General features: G+C 49.7%; 3 protein-coding genes and 2 pseudogenes across 5 annotated transcripts; 2 read left to right on the top strand and 3 right to left on the bottom strand.

The window, feature by feature from the left end:
* Nucleotides 1-1533: 1533 nt before the first annotated feature.
* On the bottom strand, nt 1534-5471 carry LOC117852665 (uncharacterized). 3 transcript variants are annotated; one of them, XR_011898095.1, is made up of 3 exons: nt 5004-5471; nt 3645-4936; nt 1534-2435 (listed from the first exon to the last, which is right to left on the bottom strand). XR_011898095.1 is itself a non-coding variant. In XM_034734856.2 (3 exons), the coding sequence occupies exons 1-2, from the start codon at nt 5184-5186 to the stop codon at nt 3701-3703; spliced, it is 1419 nt and encodes a 472-aa protein (XP_034590747.1). In that variant the 5' UTR covers nt 5187-5471; the 3' UTR covers nt 1534-2435; nt 3659-3700. The 3 variants fall into 3 exon arrangements, 2 of the variants coding, with proteins under 2 accessions (XP_034590747.1, XP_072149446.1); XM_034734856.2 differs by having other exon boundaries at nt 3659-4936; XM_072293345.1 differs by having other exon boundaries at nt 1967-4936; nt 5004-5469.
* A 597-nt stretch (nt 5472-6068) lies between these two features.
* On the bottom strand, nt 6069-8897 carry LOC117851267 (thioredoxin O, mitochondrial). Its single transcript, XM_034733052.2, has 7 exons — nt 8693-8897; nt 8524-8595; nt 8336-8386; nt 8150-8229; nt 6834-6878; nt 6608-6702; nt 6069-6281 (listed from the first exon to the last, which is right to left on the bottom strand). Exons 1-7 carry the CDS (start codon nt 8880-8882, stop codon nt 6272-6274), a joined length of 543 nt encoding a protein of 180 aa, XP_034588943.1. The 5' UTR covers nt 8883-8897; the 3' UTR covers nt 6069-6271.
* A 382-nt stretch (nt 8898-9279) lies between these two features.
* LOC117853707 (protein INAPERTURATE POLLEN 1 homolog) lies at nt 9280-11753 on the bottom strand (annotated as a pseudogene).
* Nucleotides 11754-19918: 8165 nt separating this feature from the next.
* LOC117854024 (uncharacterized) lies at nt 19919-21025 on the top strand. Its single transcript, XM_034736304.2, has one exon. The coding sequence runs from the start codon at nt 19983-19985 to the stop codon at nt 20700-20702; it is 720 nt and encodes a 239-aa protein (XP_034592195.1). The 5' UTR covers nt 19919-19982; the 3' UTR covers nt 20703-21025.
* A 144-nt stretch (nt 21026-21169) lies between these two features.
* LOC117854025 (probable E3 ubiquitin-protein ligase ATL44) lies at nt 21170-24593 on the top strand (annotated as a pseudogene).
* Nucleotides 24594-24903: the final 310 nt, after the last annotated feature.

Below are 24903 nucleotides of genomic sequence, written 5' to 3'. Positions count from 1 at the left end.
TCGTACAGTTGTACATGGCTGGTGGTCGGGTATCTCCTGTAGGATGTAAATCGGTCCGGATCGTCGCAATTCTCGGTTATGAATGCACTTTGATCATTGTTAAGCATCGTAGTGTAATCACGTTGAATATAATGTTTTTCCTGGAATTAATATGCTGTATGACTTAGTCCCATTGAGTGCTCAAAATATTTTATTCATCTAGACGGGTTAGGTAAAAACCAAACTAAAATAAAATAACAAAACTAAGGTTCCACATATGGTAAGCTTTTTCGCAAAATGTGAGTCAGCCAGTACACCAAACAGCTATCATTCAGTAAAAGAGAATCTATCTATATTAGTTAGTCGGATCATGACTTGTTGGGGATCCTTGTTACTGTTTTTCAGGGGATCCTTGTTACTGTTTTTCAGGAAGCTAGCAGGGACCCACCGAGGAGGAAGCTCCGAAGAACTAGGGTATCTTATGAGTCTCATGATACCACATGATAAGACCTAAATGTTTAATTCTTTGCCTCGGACTGGTTAAATTTTAAACCCTTAGAAATGGTTTAACTTGCACTGTTAAGTTTCTTTCAACCTCTGGTTTGTAATAAATCGTACCTCTGGTATGTATGTAAAAATATAATGTTTATTGATGCTATCCCATCGTGGAAGCGATCCTGATGTATGGCTATGGAACACTCCGTGGAGATTTTCAAAGATTTCTGTGAACAGAACCCTTGACGGACTACCGGACTTACACTGTTTTAAGTGCGTTTTGGGTAATGGTTGTTCGAACTTACACTGTTTTAAGTGCGTTTTGGGTAATTGTTGTTCTGACAGCAATCAGGCACACATAAGCCCGTTTAAGTTGTGGCGGAACTCGTTTAAGTTGGGCGGTTCCGCCATAGTTGGCGCATGCCCGATTTCGTTAAATTCAGTGGCGAAGATAACCGGACTACTTGGGAGCATATTAGACAATATCTGGCTCACCTAGGCGGAGCGTGTTATTATAATGCTTTGCGTGTTCGTCTATTCTCTTTGTCATTAACTGAAACCGTTTTCGCTTGGTATTCATCCTTAGCTCCCGGCTCTATTGATTCATGGGAACAATTAGAGCAAAAATTTCATGATCATTTTTATACTGAAATTTTCCAATTAAAACTGACAAATTTAACATCGGTTAGGCAAGGCAAGGAAGAATCTGTCATTGATTATATAAGACGGTTCAAAAACTAAAGACCGATGCTTCAACTGTCATTTTCGGATAGTGATTTAGCCCATCTTACGCTTAAGGATTTGAAATCCTCTATTAGGGATCGGCTAGAAGATTTTGAGCTTCACACCACTGCACAAGTCCTTATGAAGGCTTCGACAATGAAAATTAGAGTTGCTAAGGAAAAGAATAGCTTCAAGTACAGATTGAAAAGCAGACCTATCACTAGATAAGGATCTGGAAGTAAAATAAACACAAACAAGGGGATAAATGCCTTATTTACAACATAAATTAGAAGTTTTTTTAGCATGCGAACAAGATCAATGAAAAATGAGGATGAGTTGAAACAAAATGAGCATGCGAACTTTAATTTCCCGTGGAAACTCAATATTTCGGATGGAAGCACACAAGAAATTACAACTTTGGTCTAAATATACTCCCTTTGTCTCAAATATGAGAAGCATTTTGTTGCGCTCGGAAAAAGTTTTGAGCAACAATTTGGTCCCAGGGACAGCAATGCTCAGGAAGCAATAGAGCAGCGTCAAATAACAATAACATAATCTAAATCAAATCCAGTCAGTGCAGAAATTTCGCTAACATAAACAAAGTTGAAGTAAAATTACCATCCTACATGGAAATCTCTTGATCTTTGAGCCGCAGCTTGGTCAGCTGTCGAATTTGTAAGAGACTCATACAAGACAAAATCCAGGAGAATTCCAATCCCTCCCTTTTGTGTAGGCTGAAAGGCAACTTTGTGTGAACAGAAAATCTAGAAACAGTTCTGAATACTACTCTTTTATGTCTCTATAATATTTACCACTCAGTAATCATCAAATCAACCATAAAAAAGAGTACAGATCACCATGAACAGTTTAGAAACCTTGTGCTGTTGACTTTTACAATTCCTTTATATTGACATACGTATTATTTTGTTTAACCTGTATAACTTAGTTAGGTACTAGGTCAGACTGCTTAGAACTCTTTATCTGGTACTTATCTGGTACTTGTGCCGGTATCTCTGTACAGCAGCAGCATGTGAAAGAATCAGGTGATGAGCAACAATGTAAGGCTCGGTAGCGGAGTTTCCCTCCTTGCACTTTGCGCACATTCCAGGTGCGAATCTACCATCATCATATCATATCCTAGGGCAGCGACGACCCTTGGCTCGTTAAATGTCATCCAGTTCTTGACTCTGTCACAAAATGTCTTGAAGCAGAAATCAGCATAGTCCGCAAATGCTTTCCTGCATGATTCAGTATGTTAATGTGCGGATATTACATTTGATCACCTACTATAACAGATTCAATAATGGATGGAGGGCACATTTTATACCCAAAGACAACATTTATCCAATGAAGTAGCTTTCTCGACTAGGACCGCAGTCCAGAGGCCATAAGGACTTCCATTCTTAAACTTGTCTACCAACGTACAGAAGCTTACCACTAAAAAATTTTGTAGCAGATGAAAACATGTGCAACATGCATGACATACCATGCTAGTTTCAAAACTGTTCTATGTATTACAGATGAAAGCTCCAAAAACAGTCAAGTTCCAGCACTACTTAGAAAACAATGTTCAAAACCGTATATACCTTGTGAAGTATAGCAACATTTTTTCCCTTCTTATTCATTTAATGAATAAAAAGTTGAAAACACTTACACCACTTTTCTGTTTAAAAGCCCTCCGTATTGGACCTCCAGTGCCTCTGGTAAGTCATACTGATACAGATTTGCATAAGGTGTAATACCAATTCCTAATTCCAAAGTTGAATATCTACATCCAAACGGTACCTAACAGTATAGCATTGTATTTCCAAATAGAAGATGCAGTGCTCAGTTTTCTCATTGGTGTATCATTACGATACATACTTGTTTTACTCCATCTTTAAACTGTCTTTGGATATGCTGAATATCATTTCTCAGCACCTTGAACTTCTATAATAACTTCTTTCATTACAGGTATTATATCGTCAGTGCAAAAGGTTAATCAGATATGAAACAACACAAACCCAAGTGTCCTGCCTTCTGGTAACTCCATGATAATGCAGACACACTTTTGTCAGAGACCAGATTTGGATCTCGAGCAAGGAATTAAGGAGAAAGGTGGGCAAATGTTCAAATTGAAAAGCAGACCTATCCCTAGATAAGGATCTGGAAGTAAAATAAACACAAACAAGGGGATAGATGTCTTGTTTACAAAATAAATTAGAAGTTTTTTTAGCACGCCAACTAGTACTAGTAGTGTTTTTCTGCAGATTGTATATAGACGTGGTTCAGATATGAAAACAAGCAGAAGAGTTATGAAATTAGAAACAATACACTAGAAGAGGGTTATTCCAGGAGCAAAGCAAATATTCATACATACATTATGAGAGGGCACTAGACAATGGGAATGGGTCATAAGGAACTATGTTCTAAACAGTGACTCGGAATTTCCAAAGGAAATTCCTTACCATAATAAATTTACCTAACAGTATAGCACTGTATTTCCAAATAGAAGCTGCAGCGCTCAGTTTTGCTGCTTCTTCGTTAGCGGGCTTCTGAGGCATAACCAGGAATACGGCCACCACTTGGCCCCGTCGTCCCTGAGCTCTTCAGGGTACGGAATTCCTTTCAAAGTGTCTGATCCCAGATCGAACACGAACGCCCAATCTGACAGCTTATGTTCAGGATTCTGATAGTAAATCCAACGGCGCACCACACAGTAGATGTGGTTTCTCCTGACAGCGGGGAACTCCTTGGCAGAAAGGGCAAAGCTTTCGCTGAGTCCCAAGAAGAGCGAGTACTCGCCGAGGTCCGTCACCCGCTCGCCGATCTTCGGCGTCCCCTTCGGAGTCCAATCCAGCTTGTAGACCTCAGCAAAGGACGAGCACGCCGACGAGACCCGCGAAGGAGAGGAAGGAGGTTGGCGACCCCCCCGGGAGCCGGTCGCACCGCGCAGAACCACGAGCAGCAGCTCACCGTCGCAGCTCACCATGAGCACCTCGCGAACGAGGTGGACCAAGCGCTCGCACCTGCAGAGCTTGTTCACCTTGGGACCGAATGAACTCATCCCGGCACTCGCGGGATGGCGGTTCGGGGCGCCGAGGTTGAGGTCGTAAGCGGCGATGAGTTGCCTCAAGTCCATGTAGAACATTCTCCCGCCGTGGAACACGACGCTGACGACCCCGGCGGTGGGTTGCTCGAACAGGGAGCTCCAGGCGGCGTCCCCAGGCCGCCAGAAGAACGACTTGGTGCCGTATTGGCTGAGAGTGAGGCGTTGACTCGCGACCGCTATCCAATCCGGCGAGCCGAGCGGGTCGCCGGAGAGGAATACTTGGGTGACTCGGCTCAGGCACGGGAGCGGGACCTCGGAGCCGGAGACGGGATCCCACAGAACGAGCCGCGTGGGCGACCGGATGTCGTCGACCAGCGCGAGCCAGCCACGAGACGCACCGCGGCAGTGGGGGAGCCCGGCCGGCGCGGCGCGCACCCCCACCATCCGCTGCTGGCGGAGGCGGCGGGGGAGCCAGGCGGAGTAAGCCGGGTGGCCGGACGTGGGCAACGTGCCGGCGCGGGCCACGATCCAGGGGCGGAGCGCGGCCAGGGGCGAGGTGCAGGCTCGCCAGTGGGCGCAGACTTGGCGGACGTGGAGGCGGTCGGCGTCGGTGGACAGGCGGCTGGAGATCTGCTCGAGGAGATCGCCTGGGAGGGTGGACCAGCCGGAGCCGCCGGCCGTCGCGATGCGGAGACGTTTCATCGTTGCCTTTGGAGTGTATCACACATGATTAGGGAGCTGGGGAGGGAAACTATTTGTGGGGCTAAAAATCTACCTTTTGCGCACCCTTCCTTCCCGTAGCAGATTCAGACTCTGATAGCACACGTTCTGTGGGGGATTGGTAGGCGGAGACTGCTGGAGACGAGAGGACGAGACGACCACGGCAAGCGGGGCGAGTGCGCGGCGGTTGTGTCGGGCTCGGCGGGGGGTGCTCGGCGAGCTGCTCCGCGGTCCGCATCTTCGAGCGAGCTAGGGATGGAAGGGGACTGGAAAGTGAAGATGGGGCAACAACATGGGGGAAGAGGATGGGGGAGCAGGGTGGGGGCAGGTGGTCGGTGGAGAAGATGAGACTCCGCAAAATAATTAGAAAATAGACAGAGGGGGTGTTTGGATAGCAGGGACTAAGTTTAGTCTAATCACATCCGATATTCGGATGCTAATTAGGAAAATTAAACATGAGCTAATTATAAAACTAATAGCAGAACCCTAGGTTAAATCGCGAGACGAATCTATTAAGTCTAATTAATTCATCATTAGCGAATGGTTACTGTAGCACCACATTGTCAAATCATGAACTAATTAGTCTTAATAGATTCATCTCGCGATTTAGCATATGGTTGTGTAATTAGTTTTGTAATTAGTCTATATTTAATACTTCTAATTAGTGTCAAACATCCGATGTGACAGGGCTAAAATTTAGCCCATACCTCCCAAACACCCCTTCTGACATGTGGGGTCATGATTGTTGTGTCTAACTGTGTTAAAACTGCCATTAATCTTATTAATCTCATCCTCACAAGCCATTGTCCTTGACCAATTAAAATTGGACGATCCCATCCCTCACAGAGTAAATAAAGAACTAGGATAGACCCGTCCTTTTCAAACAACTCGAAATTGGACTATCCCATCCCACAAACTTGAAATTTGATGATCCCATCCCACGATAGGTACGGAACCGTCATATATCGTATTGTCTCGAAACCCAACACAACCTTAATCATTCATTAAGATTAAGGGGTAAAAACGCTACACCACATTTGAAAATAAGACACGAAATTAGTCACCGGCCGTTGATTGATGCATCGTTGTAGTAATACGGAGATCTGCAAAAGTATAGATATAGTGAAGAAAAGCCCATAGAACGAGCACAAATTGAGGACTTTTTATTTCTATTACATTTCAGTACCAATCCAAGCCTTCGCATGAAGCGCTAGCTTAACACCCTAAAACATAAGAAAATACGAAGCCAAAAGTGAGCAATGCTTCCTCATGATAGGTAGATGTAGGACACAGTGTCCCCTGGCGCAAGGCTCTTTTCTGGAGCTACTGTTGCCTGCAAAACCAATATATGATTTCAATTTCAGGAGCATCGGAAAAGGAAAATGGTTTCGAAAGGATTACAAAAGGGATTGGTTTCGAGAGCATTGCAAAAAGGGAAACGGGTAAGAGCTGTGCACAAGCGTATAGTTGTAAGAGCTTGGCACAAGCGTATAGTTGTTGTATAATTGTTGATCGCAGTCTTAAGATGTGGAGTACAGCTAGGAGTTTTATTTGTTTGCAGCTACAAAACACAATTTAGTTGTCCAGGTTTTTGCTTCAATGTTAACAGCACATGAGATTGTTCAAGAAAAATGAGGATATGGAATAAAAAAAACTTACTTGTGGAGACTCTCCATAGCCACTTCGAGCTTCTTGGCGTCAGCACCCACAATTTCATTAGTCTTTTGCCCTTTATGATAGAAATGGAACGTAGGCTGTGGAAAAGTACAAAATGGCATAGCGAGAATCAAACAGTTGCAACATGGATTTAGATTGAGGACTAAAGATACACAAATATTCTGGCAAAAAGTGCATGCTGATCATAGTTCGATGAACCAAAACTTACCACCGAGTATACTTTGAGATCACCAAGCTTGCTTCCAAGTCCTTCCTGCAAAGACAGCAAAGAAGAAAGCATCAGCAACAAATTATATTTGCAAAAGCAATAAGCACGCCATTGTGCGAGGGATGAAGCTAGAGCGGACACGACAGTGGTGCACTACTACTAAACACTGCACTAGCCTGATACACAGATACGCTTTACATATACAACTATCACAGATCAATTTTCAGCTCCTCATATATTACTGCTATACGTGCAAATAAATGGCATTCAGACATACGAAAACACGCAAGTAGTAATATAAAAAAATTATCAATATTAGTGAAGGTAAGAAAAATTGAATTGGCAAACAAAGGCTGGAATCATAATGTGGCACATTAGAGAGGCTGATTTGATGATCACTACTTCAGAATTTCAGATCACCTTAAATTCAATCCACTGAAAATCATAGCGATAAAAACTACAGCATATACAAAACCAAACACAACTTTCTATATGTTGAAGTAGTTGAAGATTTAGTGCAATTTGGAATCTGCACTGTTCCTACAATTTGACAGAAGTGGACAAGTTGTACAACATAGTGCATGCATCTAACCATCTTTGCTCATATGAACATCTTGGCCTACTATAACCTTTGAAGAAGTTCACAACTGTGGAAAGCCAAACTGGCAAAGGATTTTTTAATAAAAAACTTCTACCTGATTTTAGTCAACATGATTCATACTGAGATTTATTGGCTACCGAGAACGTAAAAGGAAGTGCAGGCGTGCTGTAACATCAAGTCAAAGTAATCTTGGCCAAAGACAAAACCAAATGGAGGAAGAGACAGGAGGGGATCAACGAAGAGCAAGAGCTGCCATGATGACTGTGCCCTGTGGGCAGAGAGAAGGCGAGGAGGCCAGTGGGGTGGATCAGGAGTCATTTCAAAGCGTGCAAAGGGCTGTTGAGGGCACATCGCCTGCTGCAACAGGCGTGCTGGGCCATTGACCAAGTTTTTGGTTGGGTTGCATGCCTGGGCTGGCTTGGCTACTAGTAGGCAGACCTGGTGCACATTCTACAGCAAGGGTTGTGCATGGTGAAACATGGGTACTAATAACAGTAGAAAACCTTGGGCAATGGTTCCAGGGCACCAGGGTGAATATACATTGGCTTGGCCCCTGGATATTCAACAATGCAACAGTTCAAGATGAAGCAGCAAACTGTGACCAAGGGTATTCATATTCCTGACCGATTTACCCATATAAACCAAATCAGTGTGTACTTAAACAGGCAGTTTCTAGCACATCAGTGTTGCAGAAAAACTGAATTTGCACACATACCATATCAATGTCAACTTTATACACCGGTATGCTCGGATACTGGCCGCTCAGCTTTGATATGAAAGGCGCGATTGCCCTACCTGCGATGCAGCACAACCACACACAAAAAAAAAATTGTAACACCCGATCAGTTAAGCCCCATATTTGGCATTGGCAACAAAGGGATCAGGGCAAGTCAGCACTTACACGGTCCGCACCACACTGCCGTGTAGTAGAACACAGCCGGCAGCTTCTCATCTGCAGAATCCACAGCCATCACAGGCGTAATATGAGAACACAGTCATCACAGGGGGACCCAATTCAGCACAAAACATGCCAAGGACTAGGCATCTAGCAGGGTTCGGACAGGGGCCAGGCGGAAATCGGCGGCGTACCTTGAACCTTGGAGAGGATGCTGGCGAAGGAGTCCGCTGAGCCCACGACCACCATGCTGGAGCTGGAACCGCCTGCGAGAGCCAACCGGAAAAGGCCGTCAATCCACGAGAGACGCGCGAGAAGGAGGTGAGGGCATGGGCGAAACGAGAGGAGGGGCGAGAGGAATACCCGCGGAGGAGGAGAAGAGGCGAGAGAGCGGGGGGAACGCGGGAGACGGCGACGCGGAGGAGGAGGGGGGCGCGGGGCTAGGGTTTACGGCGAAGGGGGGGAGGTGGTGGAGTTTCGGGGCGGCGGCGGCGGCGGATGCGGGGGAGACGAGGGGAAAGAGGCGAGGGAGACGGCAGAGTCGGCGGGCCATACCGGATACCGCGATGTGGCACGCACGGGCACACGGGTCGTCTTGGGTTGGCACGCACGGGCACATCGGTAACCGAAAGTACGAAAACGAAAAATAATCCAGTATCCAAAACGGAAACGATTAGAGCCTTTCCTGATTTTTTTTAGTCGGTAATACGGCGATATAGTTGTATAGCAGGATTCCATTGTGTTTTCTTGTTTGGGGATTCCATTCTGACCTATGGCAATCTAGCAGATTCAGTTTTTTCCACGCTTGTTTGTTTCCACCCTCCTAAAGTTTTAGGTCCTAAAATCTTTTAGGCAGTTTTTAGGCACCCTCCTAAAGTATGTTTGGTTCCACCTCCTAAAAGTGACTAAAGGCATTGAATGAAGTGGTAAAATGACCCTGTGCCCTCCCACTACCTCCCACCATACCCCTGGCGCCAAAACACGAAGGCCTTCTGGGCCCGGCGGAGGAGGTCGGAGACGGCGGGGACGGCGGCGCGGATCCGACGGTCGGCGGCGGCGAGGAGGCGCGGCGAGGGCGAGAGTGTGTGGAGGAGCGAGGTGAGGAGGGATGGGTGGACGTCGCCGAGCCACAGGAAGGGGAGCTCGAGCGGGGAGCGCCAGTCCCCCAAGGCGACGACCCGCGCGGGGTCCTGGCGCGCGGCGGCGTCGAGCGCGGACTAGTGCGCCTGGAAGTGGGCCTCGACGGCCGCGGCGGCGGAGGAGAGCGGGTCGTCCCAGGAGCCGGTCGAGGAGGAGAGCGCGAGGCGGAGCAGCGGGAGGAGCGGCGAGCAGAGGGTGGCCAGCCAGGTGGCGAAGAAGTCCCGCATCGGTCGCCTGGCGCCCGGGGCCCCGCAGCCCAGCGGCGGGAGATGGGCGGCGGGAGATGGGCGGCAGCGGTGGCGGCGGGAGATGGGCGGTGGCGGCGGGTGGCAGGAGTCGGGCGGGAGAGAGGGAGGGTAGGCGGGTGGGTGCGGGATCTAGCGTGCGGTGCGGGTGGGTGCGGGGGTAGGGAGGGTCCAGAACCGATTTTAGTCGGTTTTAAGAGGGGGGTGGGGGTCTAAAAGATTTGGACCTCCTAAAAGATTTTAGTCACTTTTTAGGAGAAGTGTTTGGCACTTTAGGCAGTTTTTAGTCATTTTTTAGGAGGTAAGGTTTTAGGAGGGTGGAAACAAACCGGCCCTATCTGTGATGCAGCACAATACAACAGCTATTTCTGCAAGATTTCCATTTTAGCATGGTGCACGGTAACATGAACTATGCTCCATACTGTTAATCCATCCAGATGAGCAGAAAAACATGACTCAGAGATATTTGGCAACCGGGAAAAAGAACACTGACGTACTCAGGAGCCTCTCTAGCAAATTGATTTTCTCCTTTTTTCCCTTTATGTGTTTATAGAGGATCTTCTTTCACAATTTCAGAAATTTAAGGAGACCTTTCTCCTTTCACAATTTCATGAATTAAAAGGATGACGACAGCCTTCGCAAAAGAGACATGTGAATGCAGTTGCTGGGCTGGCTTGTCGTGAGAGTAACATCATAGAGTATACGGGGCTATTTGGCTGGGTTGCCAGCCATGAGCTGCTATGCATGGTCCAAACACCAACTGCGGTGCGCTCGGTGTTGCTGCTTCTTCATGAGTGGGCTTCTCTGGCATTTTTTTTGAATGGTCACAGGGAAGAGCACATATCAACACCTCGTTTTTAAGGAAACGAGGCAGAAACCACGCTCCTCAGTTAATTTGGGAAAACCAGGCTAAAATCACGATAGACTGCCTAGCTAAACTAGGCCTCAAATTAACAACAAGCCCCAGCACAAGGGCAAATTTGTGGCATAACCACGAATAGGAAAACATCATACCCAGCACAAGCATAATTTGTGTGGCATAACCACACATTACAACACCGCGAGCATGCTCAAGGGCGAAAATATTGCCTGACCATGGATCACAACACAGCTGAGGATTCTCCACGACGATGCCCTCGTCAGGGACACGACGTCACTGTCATCGCCGGCCCAAGAACTGGGCTAGATTTTCATCCGGATGACCGATAGCGATAATGCGGGGGCACATCGACGCTTCCAAGGAAGAAACAACACCCACGGGTGCCGCCGTCAAGGCTTTCGCCACTGCCCTTCACCGAACAAACGCTTTCGCTGCACATAGTCGGTATCCATGGCACATTACCTTGCGATGCTTGAGCTCTCAGCAGCTCGCACGAGCAGCAAGGCACAACGGCAGCGCGGTGGACGACCGCCGCCGCTAGGCCTCCGTCCGCCAGCAGCATTGCCCGCTGATGGCTCCAGATAGAACCAGCCCCGAGCACACAAGCCTACCACAGTGGACGACGTCCGGCAGCAGCGCCACCCATCGCCAGCTCCGACTTCGAGAGGTAGGCATGCCACCCACCAAGGAGGCCATATGGAGGCAGCCCCAGGCGGCGACCGATCCACGGCTCGCGGGCGCCTGCACTTCAGAGTGAGCTCCGTGGTGGCCGGAAATAGGATTGTAGGCCTACAACCGGCAGCTACGTCTCCGGCCACCGATTCTGGGACGCACCAGCTGGGGCAGCCCCCTACCCTGTCAATGGCCAGATCCGAGCCCGGATAGGCTGGATTTAGCCATAGCATCCAGCAGCCCCACCCCGCACAGGATGGGGAGAGGAGGGGCACCAGCTACAGCTGCCGCAGCACACCCGGCCATGTTTACCTCCGGGACCTGCGAGACGGCAACTCAACGGAGTTCCCGAGTGTTGAAGCTGCAGGACGCGCGGAGGAGCCGGCCATGGCGACGTAGGTCTGGTTGACACGGGGAGGTTGTGGTGTCCGAGCTGCTGCCGCTCAACCAGATCCAGCCGGGCCCCCGGCGGATCCGTGGGCCACATCGCCGGTTGAAACCACGCCGGAGCTCCGCTAGCCGCGACTAGCAAGCACACGACGCGAGGCGGCCCCGCCGCCGCCGTCCTTGCGACCGCTCGCCGTGGTCTCCGATATCCTACTGCCGCGGACTTCCGGGCCAGCCGGCCAGGCCAGCCTTCGTGTGTGTAGGCCCGCTCGTCGGCTCCTATCCCCATCAGGCCATCACGGCGGCACCTGCCTGCCGCTGGTCCTGCGCTTCCGTGGCCGCCGGTCTGGTCAGTCACGCACGCCGAGGCCGACACCGACACGTCTTGCTGTTGCTGCCCGCCCGGACCCGCTCTATCCGCGCTAAAATCGACAGCGAAATAGCAGCCGAACGGAAGCGTCGGCACGTCACCCCCGGCTGCGCGCCCGCGGCCCCGCGCAGTACGCTCCTCCACCGATCATGGTCGTCGCCTCGAGCCGTAGCCCGTAGCGGCCGGCGGCCCGGCGCCCCGAGAGCCAGGCAGACAGGCGGGACCAGCCGTGTTAGTTTGGCACGGTCGTCGGAGCCGTGCGCCCGTGCGCCGGCGATCCCTGCGCTATTACCTGCACTGCACGGGCGAAGTCTAGTCTCTGAATTATTCCAACACGGAAGAAGCCAGAAATTGCTCGGCTCTTTCCTATCTGAACCCACGGTCCGCGGGGACGAGATGATCATCAGTTCGGTGCTCTACTGGACTACGATCGATCGATAAGTCTTGGTTTAACAGTCGCTCCTAATGGAGTAGCACAGCAGTAGCAGTGGAACAATGGTCAACGTCAACAATGGCGTTGGAACGGCTGATTTAACCCTCTACTCTACTCTAATCTACGCGGCCATCTCGTGAGCTCGATCTTGTTGCCTTCGGCGACAAGCCTGGGAGTGGATAGATGATTGACCAATTCCCTGCTCCCTCGCCACCAATCAAAGCCCCAAAGGTCAAGTTCTCGGCGGGTCCCCCCTGTCCGTCCACGCCATTATTGTTCAATTCAACGGTGAGCTAGCTTTTTATCCTTGCCTTCCTGCTTCAATTCGTCTTACCGCCGTGAACGAACCAGTGATCTATCTGCCATTGAGCTAGGTAGTAGTGGTAGTATTGGACAGAGTAATTGACGTCTCCAAACGTGTCAGTCGTTTTCAGATGGAGAGGCAGGGAGACATCGTTTTGTCGCTGTGTAATCCGTGTCAGTCAAAATCAATTAGCTTAGCAGCGAAGTACATACCGTTTCAAATTAATCGCGCGCGCATGCGTCTAGCTAGGACAAGAAGAAGGAGCGTTTAGATTTAGGTTGCGTTTGGTTGATGGTTTTTGGAAAAACTGCTGTGAGTTGTGGGCTGTGGAAAAACAGCTGCGAGAAAGCAGCTGGGGAAAAAGCAGAAGACCGTTTGGTTAGAGGAGCTATGAAACTGTAGGTTGTGTAAGAAATAACTGTAATACCTCTAAAGGTCTGTGGGTGTGTTTATATGCAAATTGCTCGTAATAAAATAATGTGTTCACTGATTCGCATGTAAATAACTATTTTAGAAAGGAAAAAAATAAATTTTATATGTTCTTCATCCATTAAAGTGATTGGTTGACATAAATAGAACAATATCCATCAAAACTTTTATACAATGATGCCATCCCTCAACATTATTGTCCTCCTCTCGCACTAATCAAAGCATCAGCTATTCTAGTACGAATGATATTCATGGTATCCTCATTCTCCACATCGTCACTCTCATCTCCTTGTGTTTGTTGTGAAAACAACATTCCTAACGGCCTATTCCCGGCTTCAATCTCTTCTTTGCAGGCATCAATCAAATGCCTTAAAAAAGCATCACCCCAATCTGCCTTGTCACCCATTCTTCAACCAACCAAAAATAAATCATAAGAATCTGTAAAGCTGTAGCTGCATGTAGTGAGAATGCAGTGAACAGTAATGAAGAGTGGCCACAGGTAACAGTACAAAATGCACATGAAGTATGAACTGAAGTAGTTTTGTAGGAATTGAAACTCTAGTATGAAACATTCTGCATGACTCAATTCCTAGATATTCTGTATGAATTCTGTATGAAATTCTGTATGACCCAATCCCAATCCCTAGCCACAGGTAACAGTATGAAATTTTAGTATGAAACATTCTGTATGAATTCTTTCTGCAATATGACATTTTTTCTGCAAGGTAGCATGATTCTTCTCCCTGCTGTTATTGCATAGAGAACTGCTATGACCAATGCGAATGCTCTTATCCAGGTGGCCTTGATTTTTATTTGCCCTCCTACCACCAGTGCATTTTTTTTCCACTAGTAATGGAAGCCCAGGATTCGGTCGAGCAGGGAGTGCGGCTTACCAGATGGATAGATGAGCGGGAGCAGCGGACAGCTGGCCGGTGGCTAGCAACCGGGGGTGACGGGCGGCGGGGTGCGGCGGCCGTCCGAGGGGCGGGGTGTGGTGGGTGGCCTGGGGCGTCGGGCCGGCGATCGGGGTTGGCGGGAGGCGGACCGGTGACCGAGGGTGGGAGGCGGACCGGGGACCGAGGGCGGCTGATGGCTGGCCGGTGGATGGAGGACGGCTGGCCAGCGACCTGGGGCGAGGGGGTGGCGGCGGCGGCCGTCCGGGGGCGGGGTGTGGCGGGCGGCCGGGGGCGTCGGGTCGGCGGGAAGCGGACCGGCGACCGGGGGTGGCGGATGGCTGGCCGGCGGATGGCGTCCGGCGGCGACGGGCGGCGGGGTGCGGCGACGGGCGACAGGCCGCCAATGGCGGCGCGCAAAGAGACGGAAGGGTATGCGGGGAGGAGCGGACGGACGCGTCGGGAGAAATAGATCGGGGCAAAAAATGAATCGTTACCTTCATAATCAGTGGCATGTGGGTAATTTTTTACCCCAAAAGCACTTGAAAGCAGGGGGAAGGTGTTTTTGATTTTGTAATAGAGCAAAAGTAGCTTTTGAGCAAAAGCACAGAGAGCTTTTAGGCTCTTTGGTTGGCTTTTGACTGTTGCAAAAGCAAAAGCAGGTTGGAAAGTCCAACCAAAGGCACCTTAATTGTTCAACTTGTTAAGGGCTTGTTTAGATGGGTAGAGTAGAGAGAGATATGTAAAGGCCCAAACTTGTCAGAATGGAGGTGAAACTGAACTGCATTCCATGCAATTTGACAAATCTAGGATGAACCTCTTCCTAACCACACAACTCTCGCCTAAATCTTGATGCGCAAAGTTAAAAGGAAGACATAATTGAATAGCTACGTGCATACCTTGATAGGCGCACAAGCAAGTTGGATATTGCGAGCAATTTTCTATTATGGGGGGGGGGGGGGGGGGGGGGGGGGGGGGTTATCCACAGCATAAAATGTGCAGCACCATCACTATTTCCATGCCAAACCTGGGGACGGTAGCAACAGAGCACGTGAGAGAAGACGAAGATGCATGGATGGTACAGTCAATGGCTTGACCGACGACTCATGATGGGTGTTTGATTCTTGAGCTAAAGTCTAATCCATATCACATCGAATTTTCGAAAGCTAATTAGAAAGACTAAATATATGTTAATTATGAAACTAATAATACAAATGGAGGCTAATTCACGAGATGAATCTATTAAGCCTAATTAATTCATAATTAGCACATGTTTACTTTAGCATCACATTGTCAAATCATGAACTAATTAGACTTAATAGATTCGTCTTGCGAATTAGCCTCCATCTGTGCAATTGGTTTTGTAATTAGTCTATGTTTAATACTCCTAATTAGTATCTAAATATTTGATGTGACAGGAACTTTATATTGGACTAAAGAACCCCCTTAGTATCTCCGAGCGTCGTCCCGGACGCACTGATGATTGATCCGTCCAATTTATAGGTTGTTTTGTTTTTCTATATGCATGATTTTAACTATGCACCTAGATAGATATATGATTATGTCTACATATATAATTAATAAATACTATGAATTTAGAAAATCTAAAATGATCTATAATTTAATTTGAACTAATTGAGCTAGCAACCGTACGATGACCCCTGCATATTGCATCGTGCAGGCAGGTTACACTCTTGGACCTGTGTTCTTCCACAGCTTCTCATGAATAATGTGATGTGCGTCACTGCGTGGATACGATGATCTTCGCATACAGTTGTTTAGCTAAGCCAGTGTCGTCGTTGATTATTCCATACTAAGAAAATTCTAAAGCAAATCACGCGGAGGTAATCTCAGTTTGTTTACTCGATCAGCTGGTCATCGCCGTCCCCCATGTCTTCCATCGGCCAATCAAGTCGATGTCAGCTTGACTTGTAGCTGCTCAAGCAAGAAGCGTGCTTCTTCAAGCAAATGCATGTAGCGTACTAGCGTTGTAGGTGGAAGTGGAACATCCATGCATGATACATACAAGACCCTAGCTAGCTATGCTAGCTCAGCTCCTGGCTAGCTTTAAGCTTACTAGGCGTCTGGACCGAAAAATGTTCGTAAAACAGGTCATTTGTTTAGGATAATCTGCACGTTGTGCGTGCCATTGTGGATGGAACGAGGGTTCATATGCCAGTATGTGTGACAACCTTTACACAGTTAAAAGACGGTCTTCATAAGGGCAATACTAGTGCATCATTACTATATCATAGTCTCATTAGGTGTCGCATAGGATGTTTTGCTCATGTAACATGAAACTAAAGAAAAAAGGTTATGTCTCTAGGAAGATACAGCTTGAGCTCCCCAGTACTCCCTCCGTCCCAAAAATAATGATATTTTGGCATTCAAAATTTATCCTAAGAAGAATGATGTTCTATATGCAAACATTAAATCTTATGCATGCATAATCTGCGGCGTAGATCTCGTGCAAACATGATTAAATGGAAATATTTTTTCTCCATTTTCTATATGCAAACTGAACTAACTAAGGGTGTACGTGTCTTTTTCATTCACCTCTAGTCCATGTTGTATGATAGGTAATCTCACCAGTGGTGTAGATGCAGCAGTATGTTCTCGAGCATCTTCAAGAGTACTTAAAAATTAAAGTTTCAAAAATTTCATTTTAGAACCTTACAAAAAATTATTGGGAGGAAAAAATATCTATCCCTCCAACCAACGGTTCCGAAAAAATTAGTTCAAAAAAGATGCAATTGCTGCCACACCATGCATTTGTGGGCCCAACACTTGTTTTTCCCTCCATGAAAGGTAACTCGCGGGATTTATTTTTTCTCTGTTGTTTTTTTTCCTTAGAATTGGGAGCACGGAGAAGAGGGGTATATTTGGCTTTGAATGGAGTCGGTATTGGGTACGCGAAAAAGTTGGGAATAAGATTGGATGACTGTTGGAGTAGCTTGTCCCTAAAACTAGTTATTAAAAATGTTTATTTAGCACTCTTGGAGATGCGCACTTGGGAATGGTACACATCACAGGCATGGCGGATGTGCTCCCTTGGACAAGCTGGTGCTGATCCTGGTGCAGCAGAGCCACCAGATTCCATCCAAGAATTTTCTGCAGAGGAATTGGGTTTCATGGCCGTGCTGCCACGGCCGCCGCCAAGCAAGCTGAAAATCACTGTCCTGCATTACCACTCGCCGCTGTCCTGTCCCTACTTTTCACCCTGGGTTGCTGTCAGAAAGACGACCCAGGGCCACCATCCAGATCGCAACTTAGGTCGGAGAGGAACCTCAAACCTGAAATGAGAAAAATTAAATTATAAGTATAGTCTAGTAATCAATGAAAAGACAGTGGACCATAGAAGAGGCGGTGAAATTATAAACACGCGCATACCTTTCCTGTGTGCTCTCGAAGATAGCTATCTTCAGGTTGATAGGCATCATATTCACCAACCGCTGACAAGTATCCGGCCTGGGAGACAAATCAAATTGAACATATACCGTGACATTGAAAAGGAATACAAGGAGTGGCTACGATTCAAATATGTTATAATTGTTTACACGGTTTATTTGCAAACTAAAAAGAATAAAAGGTTGTAAACGTTATGGCAGGCTTGAGAATGTGGTAAAGATGACGTAGTTAGCAGTAACAAGATAAAGAACACAGACAAAAAATGCTGCACATATGACCTTCTAGTTGAGCAGACCCGTGGTGAATCTCGCTGAACATCTTCTGACTGTAAGGGCACCGATTCTACACAGGGAAGGAAATAATTAGAGAGAACTAGAAATAAAGACTCTTTCTTTACTCATTTTCTGAAGATTTAGCACAAACCGACATACCTGAAGACTCCATCCGTAAGGATGAAAATGAAGAAAAACACAACTCGAAGAGATGATGGGAAAGCTGCCTGCCACGGGGGAGGAAGGCCGCACCGTGGCACAGAGTTACCTATAAATTATGCGTGAACTCAAATGGTTAACGTAGATTGTTAAATCTAATGCCCGGCGCGGACATGGCTTGGCCGGCAGGAACTCGCCAACGCTCCATGATAGAAGGGGCGCACAAGAGCAACGAATTAAAGAGAAGAACAAGGGGCGCGCCAGTGTGCTCACCGATGAGGAGGACTGGTGGAATCGGCTGCAGAAGGCAGTCAAACGAATGTCGGATTGAAGACGGCTCGCGGGCGAGCTACTGACAACTGAATGCGGTGGAGGCCCTCTTCGCCGGTGGCTGGGCGGGTCGAATTAGGGGGGGGGGGGGGGGGGGGGGGGGGGGATGGAGAAGGTGAGCAGCTTGGGTTGCGCTGGAGGTGACCTAGCACCGGCAGGAGGTGCGGCATCCGGAGATGGGGGTTGGACGGCGAGTGGAGTCCGTCACCGCCGACGGCTAGGCGCGAGGAAAGGGGAGGCCGAGGCGCCGCTCCCGCCGCTCCTCCTCCGCGCCGCGGTGGTCTGGTCCCTGCGCCTTCTCGCCACGTTAATGCCTGACATGCTCCGCGTCCATCCTAGGCGAGCAGCTCGGGTAGGCAGCGAGCAAGCACCGGCAGGTGGCGGCGGCTGCGGAAGCTGGAGACAGGGGGCGGATGGCGAGTGGCGGCGAGCACGAGCAGGCGGCGGCGGCGGCGGAAGCTGGAGACGGGGGGGGGGGGGGGGGGTGGATGGCGAGTGGCTGCGAGAACTGAACGGGAACTGAACGGACCATCCATGATCGGGAGAAAAAAATCGGAAAAAAACCGGCAGGAGGCAGGGTGAGATAAAAACTGGCGGGAGGCGAGATGTGAGCCTGGTCCGGTGGGTGGGCTCGGGTACGGAATACCCAGGTACCATATAGTATTACTTATATACATATGCAGAAATGGAACTACAGTAAATTCACTAATTCAGCATGTGATACTTCTAAGTTCTAAGATCCTTATCAAGCCATCATGAAAAAGTGCAGGGGTTTCGCATTTAATTTCCCGGTGCTTCCAACCTTAAAAAAAGCATCATTGCGCACATGTCCAATGCACGTCATCTATCCCACGAATCGAAGTCCCACGGTCCCACCCCAACCACCGGTCCTCAGATTAGAACATTCAACGCCACGAGTCGAAGCATGCATCGATCAGAGGGAGCACCTACACCCCGGAAAACTCGTCTACCGACAGGGGCAATCCAAACACGATCTTCGTGGTGGATCCACGTCGATCGGCCTTCCCGGCCCAAAAATAGCATGTGCTGAATTCATCGTCGTCGTGGATTCTTCCATCCACTCACGCTCACACCCATCGTCCATCGAATCGCCGCCACCCCCCATCCATCCATCCATGACGACTCCGTCTTCTCCGCAGCTTCCGCCGAAGCTTCCCTGCAGCGGGCGACCTGGGCGAGCAAGTGCTCGGTCGACCGGCCGCGCGCCGCCTCCACATCGCACGAACGCACGCTCTCCAGTGAAGTGGACGGCCTCATGGTATGTGCCAGCCGAAATCCCCATCCGCAATCAAGACGCATCGCCGTGCGGCAGCGACGTGACCGCTGCCTCGAAGCCGACGAAGCCGGGGACGGCAGCCGGCTGCCAGCGACGGCGACGCGGCGGCACCGGGAGGCCGCGGCACGGCGGCGTGGACCCCACCCATCTCTGCCACGTGCCGCTGGTGGGTGGGCCGCAGCAGGCAGGCGGGCGGATCAGCGACGCTTCTCGGAAGGTGGGAAAGCTACCACGAGGCAAGGCCGCCATCAAGCTCCATGACCGCGACGCGTCGGCGGATCCCGGACGTCGAACCGAAGCGCACGGTGATCCGACGAACGGCGACGTCCGGTTGACCTCTCCGGGTCACTATAAATGGCCCTGCCCGCGGCCGTGCCCAACTCCTCTTCCGACACGACACAGGGAGTAGCTCGCGCTCCGACCAGCCGGCGGCCATGGCGATGAGTGACACCGGCTCGAGCTTCGCGCAATGGGCCGAGCTCTACCACCACGACCCCACTCTGCCCACCGCCGACGACACCGTCGCGGCGAGCTCGCCCGGCGACATGTTCGCGGCCGCCACCGCGGCGGCGAGCCCGCCGACGTCGGGCGGGTCCGGCGGGAGCCCGACCAAGGCTGCGGCTGCGGCCCACCACCAGCAGCTGGGGATCGACGGGCCCCGCGTCGGGAAGCCTGCGCGGCGGCGATCCCGCGCGTCGCGGCGCGCACCGGTGACGCTGCTGAACACGGACACGGCCAACTTCCGCGCCATGGTGCAGCAGTTCACGGGCATCCCGGCGCCCCCCGCCGGCGCGTTCGGTGGCCCCGTCATCAACTTCGCCGGCGACTACGGCTTCCCGCCGTCCTCCGGCGTCATGTCCTTCGACCACCACCACCACAACCTCCACCGGAGCCACGGCGCTCCTCCCCCGGCGGTGCCGCTCCAGGACCAGCTGCTCCGCAGGCAGCAGCAGTACACCGGCGGGGCGTTCGGCGGCTACAACAGCAGCCTGCTGCACGGCGGCGGCGGCGACCTGTTCGCCTCCCACGGGCTCGCGTCGGCGGAGGACCGGATGCTCCTGCAGAGCATCCAGCAGGCGGCCGCCGCCCACCACCACCACATGCCGCCGGCGTCCGCCGCTAACGCCGCCGGCGCTACTGGCTTCTTCGCCTGAATAATAAGGATCTGATCAAGGTACGTGCCTCCATGCGACATGCATGGAATATTGGAATGGAAGGGGGAGAGATCAGATCATGGCCGGAAAGCTGAAGCTGAAGGATTAACAACAACAAAGGAAAAAGTTCAGTCAGAGTCGATTAAGTTTGTCGTGGCATGTGTCAGATCATGCTTGTTTAATTAGTTCATGCAGCTCCGTTTACCGGCTGCAGAGGATGTAAATATCTTCTGTTAATTTTGATGATGATGTGTGAAGTAGCCGTCTGTACCCTGGTCACTCTCATGGAGAGATTTAATCACTTCTCATCCGAGATTACCCTTCTCGTGCGTGGTTTTCTGCGATGTCGATTCGGTGGCGACGAGCATATCTTGTTCCCGATCGCGTTGGGCTTGGTTGCCCGGTTCTGGAAGCAAAGGTCGTGTCGTGGCGGGCCGGCCGGCCGGCCACGCCGATCACATGTTGTTTTCGCCGGGTTAAATGTCGTGGTGCCCGGTGGGGCCCCAGGGGATGGAGGTGCATGCACCTTGCAGGCGTGACGTGGCAGTGACCGGAGCGAGGTCAAGGTCAGAGTTGTCATGCTGAGAGCTTTGTACACTGCTTCTGCCTTGGACTCTGAAGAGAGTCTGAACTCTGTGATATGAGACACGGTTGATCCAGGCTTTAGTAGGATTAAAGTAGTGGAACAGCAACAAGATCAAGAACACACGCACTAGACTAGAGTTAGGGCTTTGAGTATTTCAGAAGAAGCGCACAGCAGGATTGATTATGTTGCACATGAACCTCTGCAGTAACAGTAAGCATTGAACTGACAAACATTCCTGATGGTTTCTGAATTTCGGATGAAGGAAGGTAATCTGAAATGGAATCCCGGCAGGTACAGGATACGAACCGATTCCTGCCGTATCGTGCATCCTCGGCCCTACCACATTTAGTTCGTTGCGTATTGTTTACCGATAGTCTGATACCGTGACATTTTGCACGTTGCGAGCCATCTGAAATTCTGGTTCATGCACATGACCTGAGAAAAAGAAACGCGTGTACTTCTGCAGTGTTTGCAGCTGCAGGGGGGTGCAGCAGCAAAACTCCAGGCCGGCCCGCTGCATGCTTACGCATCAGGTTCAGAAATGCTCCGTGGTGTCCAGGGAATTTGAGGAAGGGTATATGGAAACAATGAAGCAACCTTGTTACTTGTTGTTGGATGGAGCCATGGAGGATGGAGACCGGGGAGAGGTGGAGTAGCTGAGCAGTGAGCACTGATTAAGCCAAACATTCCTGCAACTTCCATGCTTAAAAAGAAAGAAAGAAAGAAAGAACGAACGAAGAGCACATGCACTCAGACAGAAGCAGAGTTTCATTCAGACGGAGAGAACACGTTCTACTTTCTGCCGTGGCCATTTCTACCTATGAAATATGACCTAGCGAATCTAGCATACTCACCCTAAGATACGCCAGAGTAAAATATGCCTTTATGCTTGCACATAAAAGGCACGCTTGCTATAATCAAACGGCCTCAATTTTTTGGAATTTCAGTAGATGGCGCCACACTGAAGCTATTTGGTGGGTTTTTCTTTGAGTGGTATTCATGGTTGCTGGACTTAGATCTCTAAGAAAGAGGGAGGAGGCAGGCCGCAGCAGTGAGCCGGTGAAGCCGCCAACCACATATAGCATCTTCCAAAGAGAGAGCATGTCCATATGGTACGAATATTATCCGTTCGTATCAAGTCCGAATTCAACTGGGGTTCGGACCCATGTACATCCAACTTCGGATCTAAATCCGGATACTCAAAGTCGATACTTGTTCAACACAGTTGACACTATCCATATTCGAATTTTAAGGGTATATTCATATTTGATCCGTGCACACCACATTCTGCTATTGGTCCTCTTTTACTACACTTTGAGGGTGTCGATTAACCGCAGCTTATAGTTACTTTGACTAACTTTTTCAGTCCCTAGCACTTTGGTCCTTGTTGCTTTCCTGCTTTTCATCCTCTTCCTGTAGCCAGGCACCGTTATCTCCAGATGTTCCAGTTCTGCATATGATCCGTGCTCAACTTGAAGGAACTATTATCACGGCTGTGCCGATCGTCTGTTTGATCGAGCGTGCGCATGAACACCGGTGTTATCTCCAGTTTCCCCCTTTCCGATAACATGAAAGAACAGATTCCTGTCCTGCAAGCTGCTCTGCTGCTTGGATTCTCTTCTCTTCGCTGCTTCTGAACCACGACCGGTAGTCCTCATGCATTTTCAGTTACGAATTACATGGCCTAAATTGTATGTACAGCATGTACAAATTCAGTCCTTGGCTCCTTGCTGAATTTCTTATCTTGTACGTATTAAGGAATAAGGACTTCAGTCACTAGTCAGTCTAGTACTGAGTACTGACTACAAGTTTGTTCCTGTACTGAAAGGTCATCATCAGGAGAGAAGCTAGCACTGATGCTTTCATCTCTGTTTGTAACAGCTTAAATCTAGCTTATAGCTAATATAAGCTGAAACTAGAAGCCACACGGCATGCTTTTTTGCAATTTTTTAGAAGCCAAACGGCATGCTTTTTTGCAATTTTTTTTGCCGCGCTTCTTCCCACCACCTCTATTTATACTAAAACGTAAAAGCTAGTTCAGACCCGCTTCTCAAATAAGCACTATTTCAATATTTATACAACTTATCTGAGAATCGCTTCTTCCGGCCGCGGTTCCAAACTGGCAGTGCGCTTCGAGGGCTTCATCACTTGCTTGAAAGGGCCTTGTGTCCTTGCCGTCCCGTCCTCCAATGCTGTGGCCTCGCCACTTCCCTTGTCCGCTTCTCTTTTTCCAGAGCTGCTCGCTGCCGTTCTGATCACTCATCACCCTTGGCCTCGATTTCGTTCGTCCTATCCACGCCCATGCCGCCGGGGACGTCCCACATGTCCAGCTGCAGCAACATCACGGCCGCGCCCGCGCCCGAGGCGCCGTCGCCGTCACCGTCGCTGTCGTCGCCGCTGGACTACGACGTGGTGGTGATCCTGGCGGCGATGCTATGCGCGCTGGGGCTCAACTCGATGCTCCAGTGCGTGGCGCGGTGCGCCCGCCGGGCGGTGTCCGACCCCGTCGGCTGGGCCGCGCGCCGCCGCGCCAGCGCCGGGCTCAAGCGCGAGGACGTCGTCGCGCTGCCCGTGGCCACCTACGTCGCCTCGCCGTCGCCGTCGACGGCGCCGGCGCAGTAGCAGCAGCAGGCGTGCGGGGCGGCGGGGTGCGCCATCTGCCTGTCGGACTTCGCCGACGGGGAGAGGATCGGGTGCTCCCCGTGTGCGGGCACCGCCGGTTCCACGTCGCGTGCATCGACAGGTACGGTGGTTCGTCTCGCACTGCTCCTGCCGGACGTGCCGGCGCCGCCTCTCCTCCGAGTCCGTCGCCGGAGGTCACCACCACCTGCAAGTCTTGACGGCTATGTATGCCCGATCAATCTGAATTCGGAAAGCTATACTGTTTTTTGTTGCTGTTGTTCTCGAGATCATTGCTTCCGGCATATGCGTGTATGTAACGTATCTTAGATCCTGAGCGGGACGCTGCATGCTCATCCGGTAACCAGTAGCTTGTTTGATGGCTCACTTTGCCATCCTGCATGAGAGCTTTTTTTTTTATACGTGTATTCCACCATATGAGATATTGCTCCTTTGTTACTGAATTATTGTGACAAGATCACATACGAAAGTCCCATGTATGGTCATATGAGCCGAAAGAGGGACGGAAACATTGTAGTCATTGCTTCAACAACCAGTTCATTTCTGACGCTTTCAGAGAGTGTACGTAGTTATGTGATCAAACCTCAAGGCCGACTGGACTTGCACGGATGAAGTTGGTCCGTGGGTATACACGGACTCTCCAATGTTAAAGCAGCTTATAACCACCGCCCATCGCTGTTCTCGGATTGTGGTACAGTGAACATGCCACGTAACCCTTTCCTTCCATCATCAGAGTGTCATTTTCAACTATCACCAATTCACTGCTTGGACAACTAATTACTCGTACAAAGTGTGCCAAAAAATGATAAAGGTGTGATATTGTGAAGCATTCGTTAAAAAAGGTTATTGTGAAACTATTTTTTAAGAAGATTCTAATTATACCGTTTTGAAAAGTTCAATTGGAAAAAAATATGTATTCTTGGTAAAAAAAATATTGACAGGACGCAACTCAACTCTTTCCTGATGCGTTTGTAC

This window comes from Setaria viridis, chromosome 4 (assembly GCF_005286985.2).
Source record: "Setaria viridis chromosome 4, Setaria_viridis_v4.0, whole genome shotgun sequence".
Classification (NCBI taxonomy): domain Eukaryota; kingdom Viridiplantae; phylum Streptophyta; class Magnoliopsida; order Poales; family Poaceae; genus Setaria; species Setaria viridis.
Note: the sequence above shows the minus strand (reverse complement) of the source record. Positions and strands in the feature narration are given on the sequence as shown.

Coding starts and splice junctions, on each gene's coding strand:
- LOC117851267 (XM_034733052.2), bottom strand. CDS start 8,882: ATGGCCCGCCGACTCTGCCGTCTCCCTCGCCTCTTTCCCCTCGTCTCC. Junction 8,387..8,523: donor CATCCTCTCCAAGGTTCAAG/GTACGCCGCCGA, acceptor TGGATTCTGCAG/ATGAGAAGCTGCCGGCTGTG. Junction 6,879..8,149: donor ATAAAGTTGACATTGATATG/GTATGTGTGCAA, acceptor CTGTCTTTGCAG/GAAGGACTTGGAAGCAAGCT.
- LOC117852665 (XM_034734856.2), bottom strand. CDS start 5,186: ATGCGGACCGCGGAGCAGCTCGCCGAGCACCCCCCGCCGAGCCCGACA. Junction 4,937..5,003: donor GAAGGAAGGGTGCGCAAAAG/GTAGATTTTTAG, acceptor TACACTCCAAAG/GCAACGATGAAACGTCTCCG.
- LOC117854024 (XM_034736304.2), top strand. CDS start 19,983: ATGGCGATGAGTGACACCGGCTCGAGCTTCGCGCAATGGGCCGAGCTC.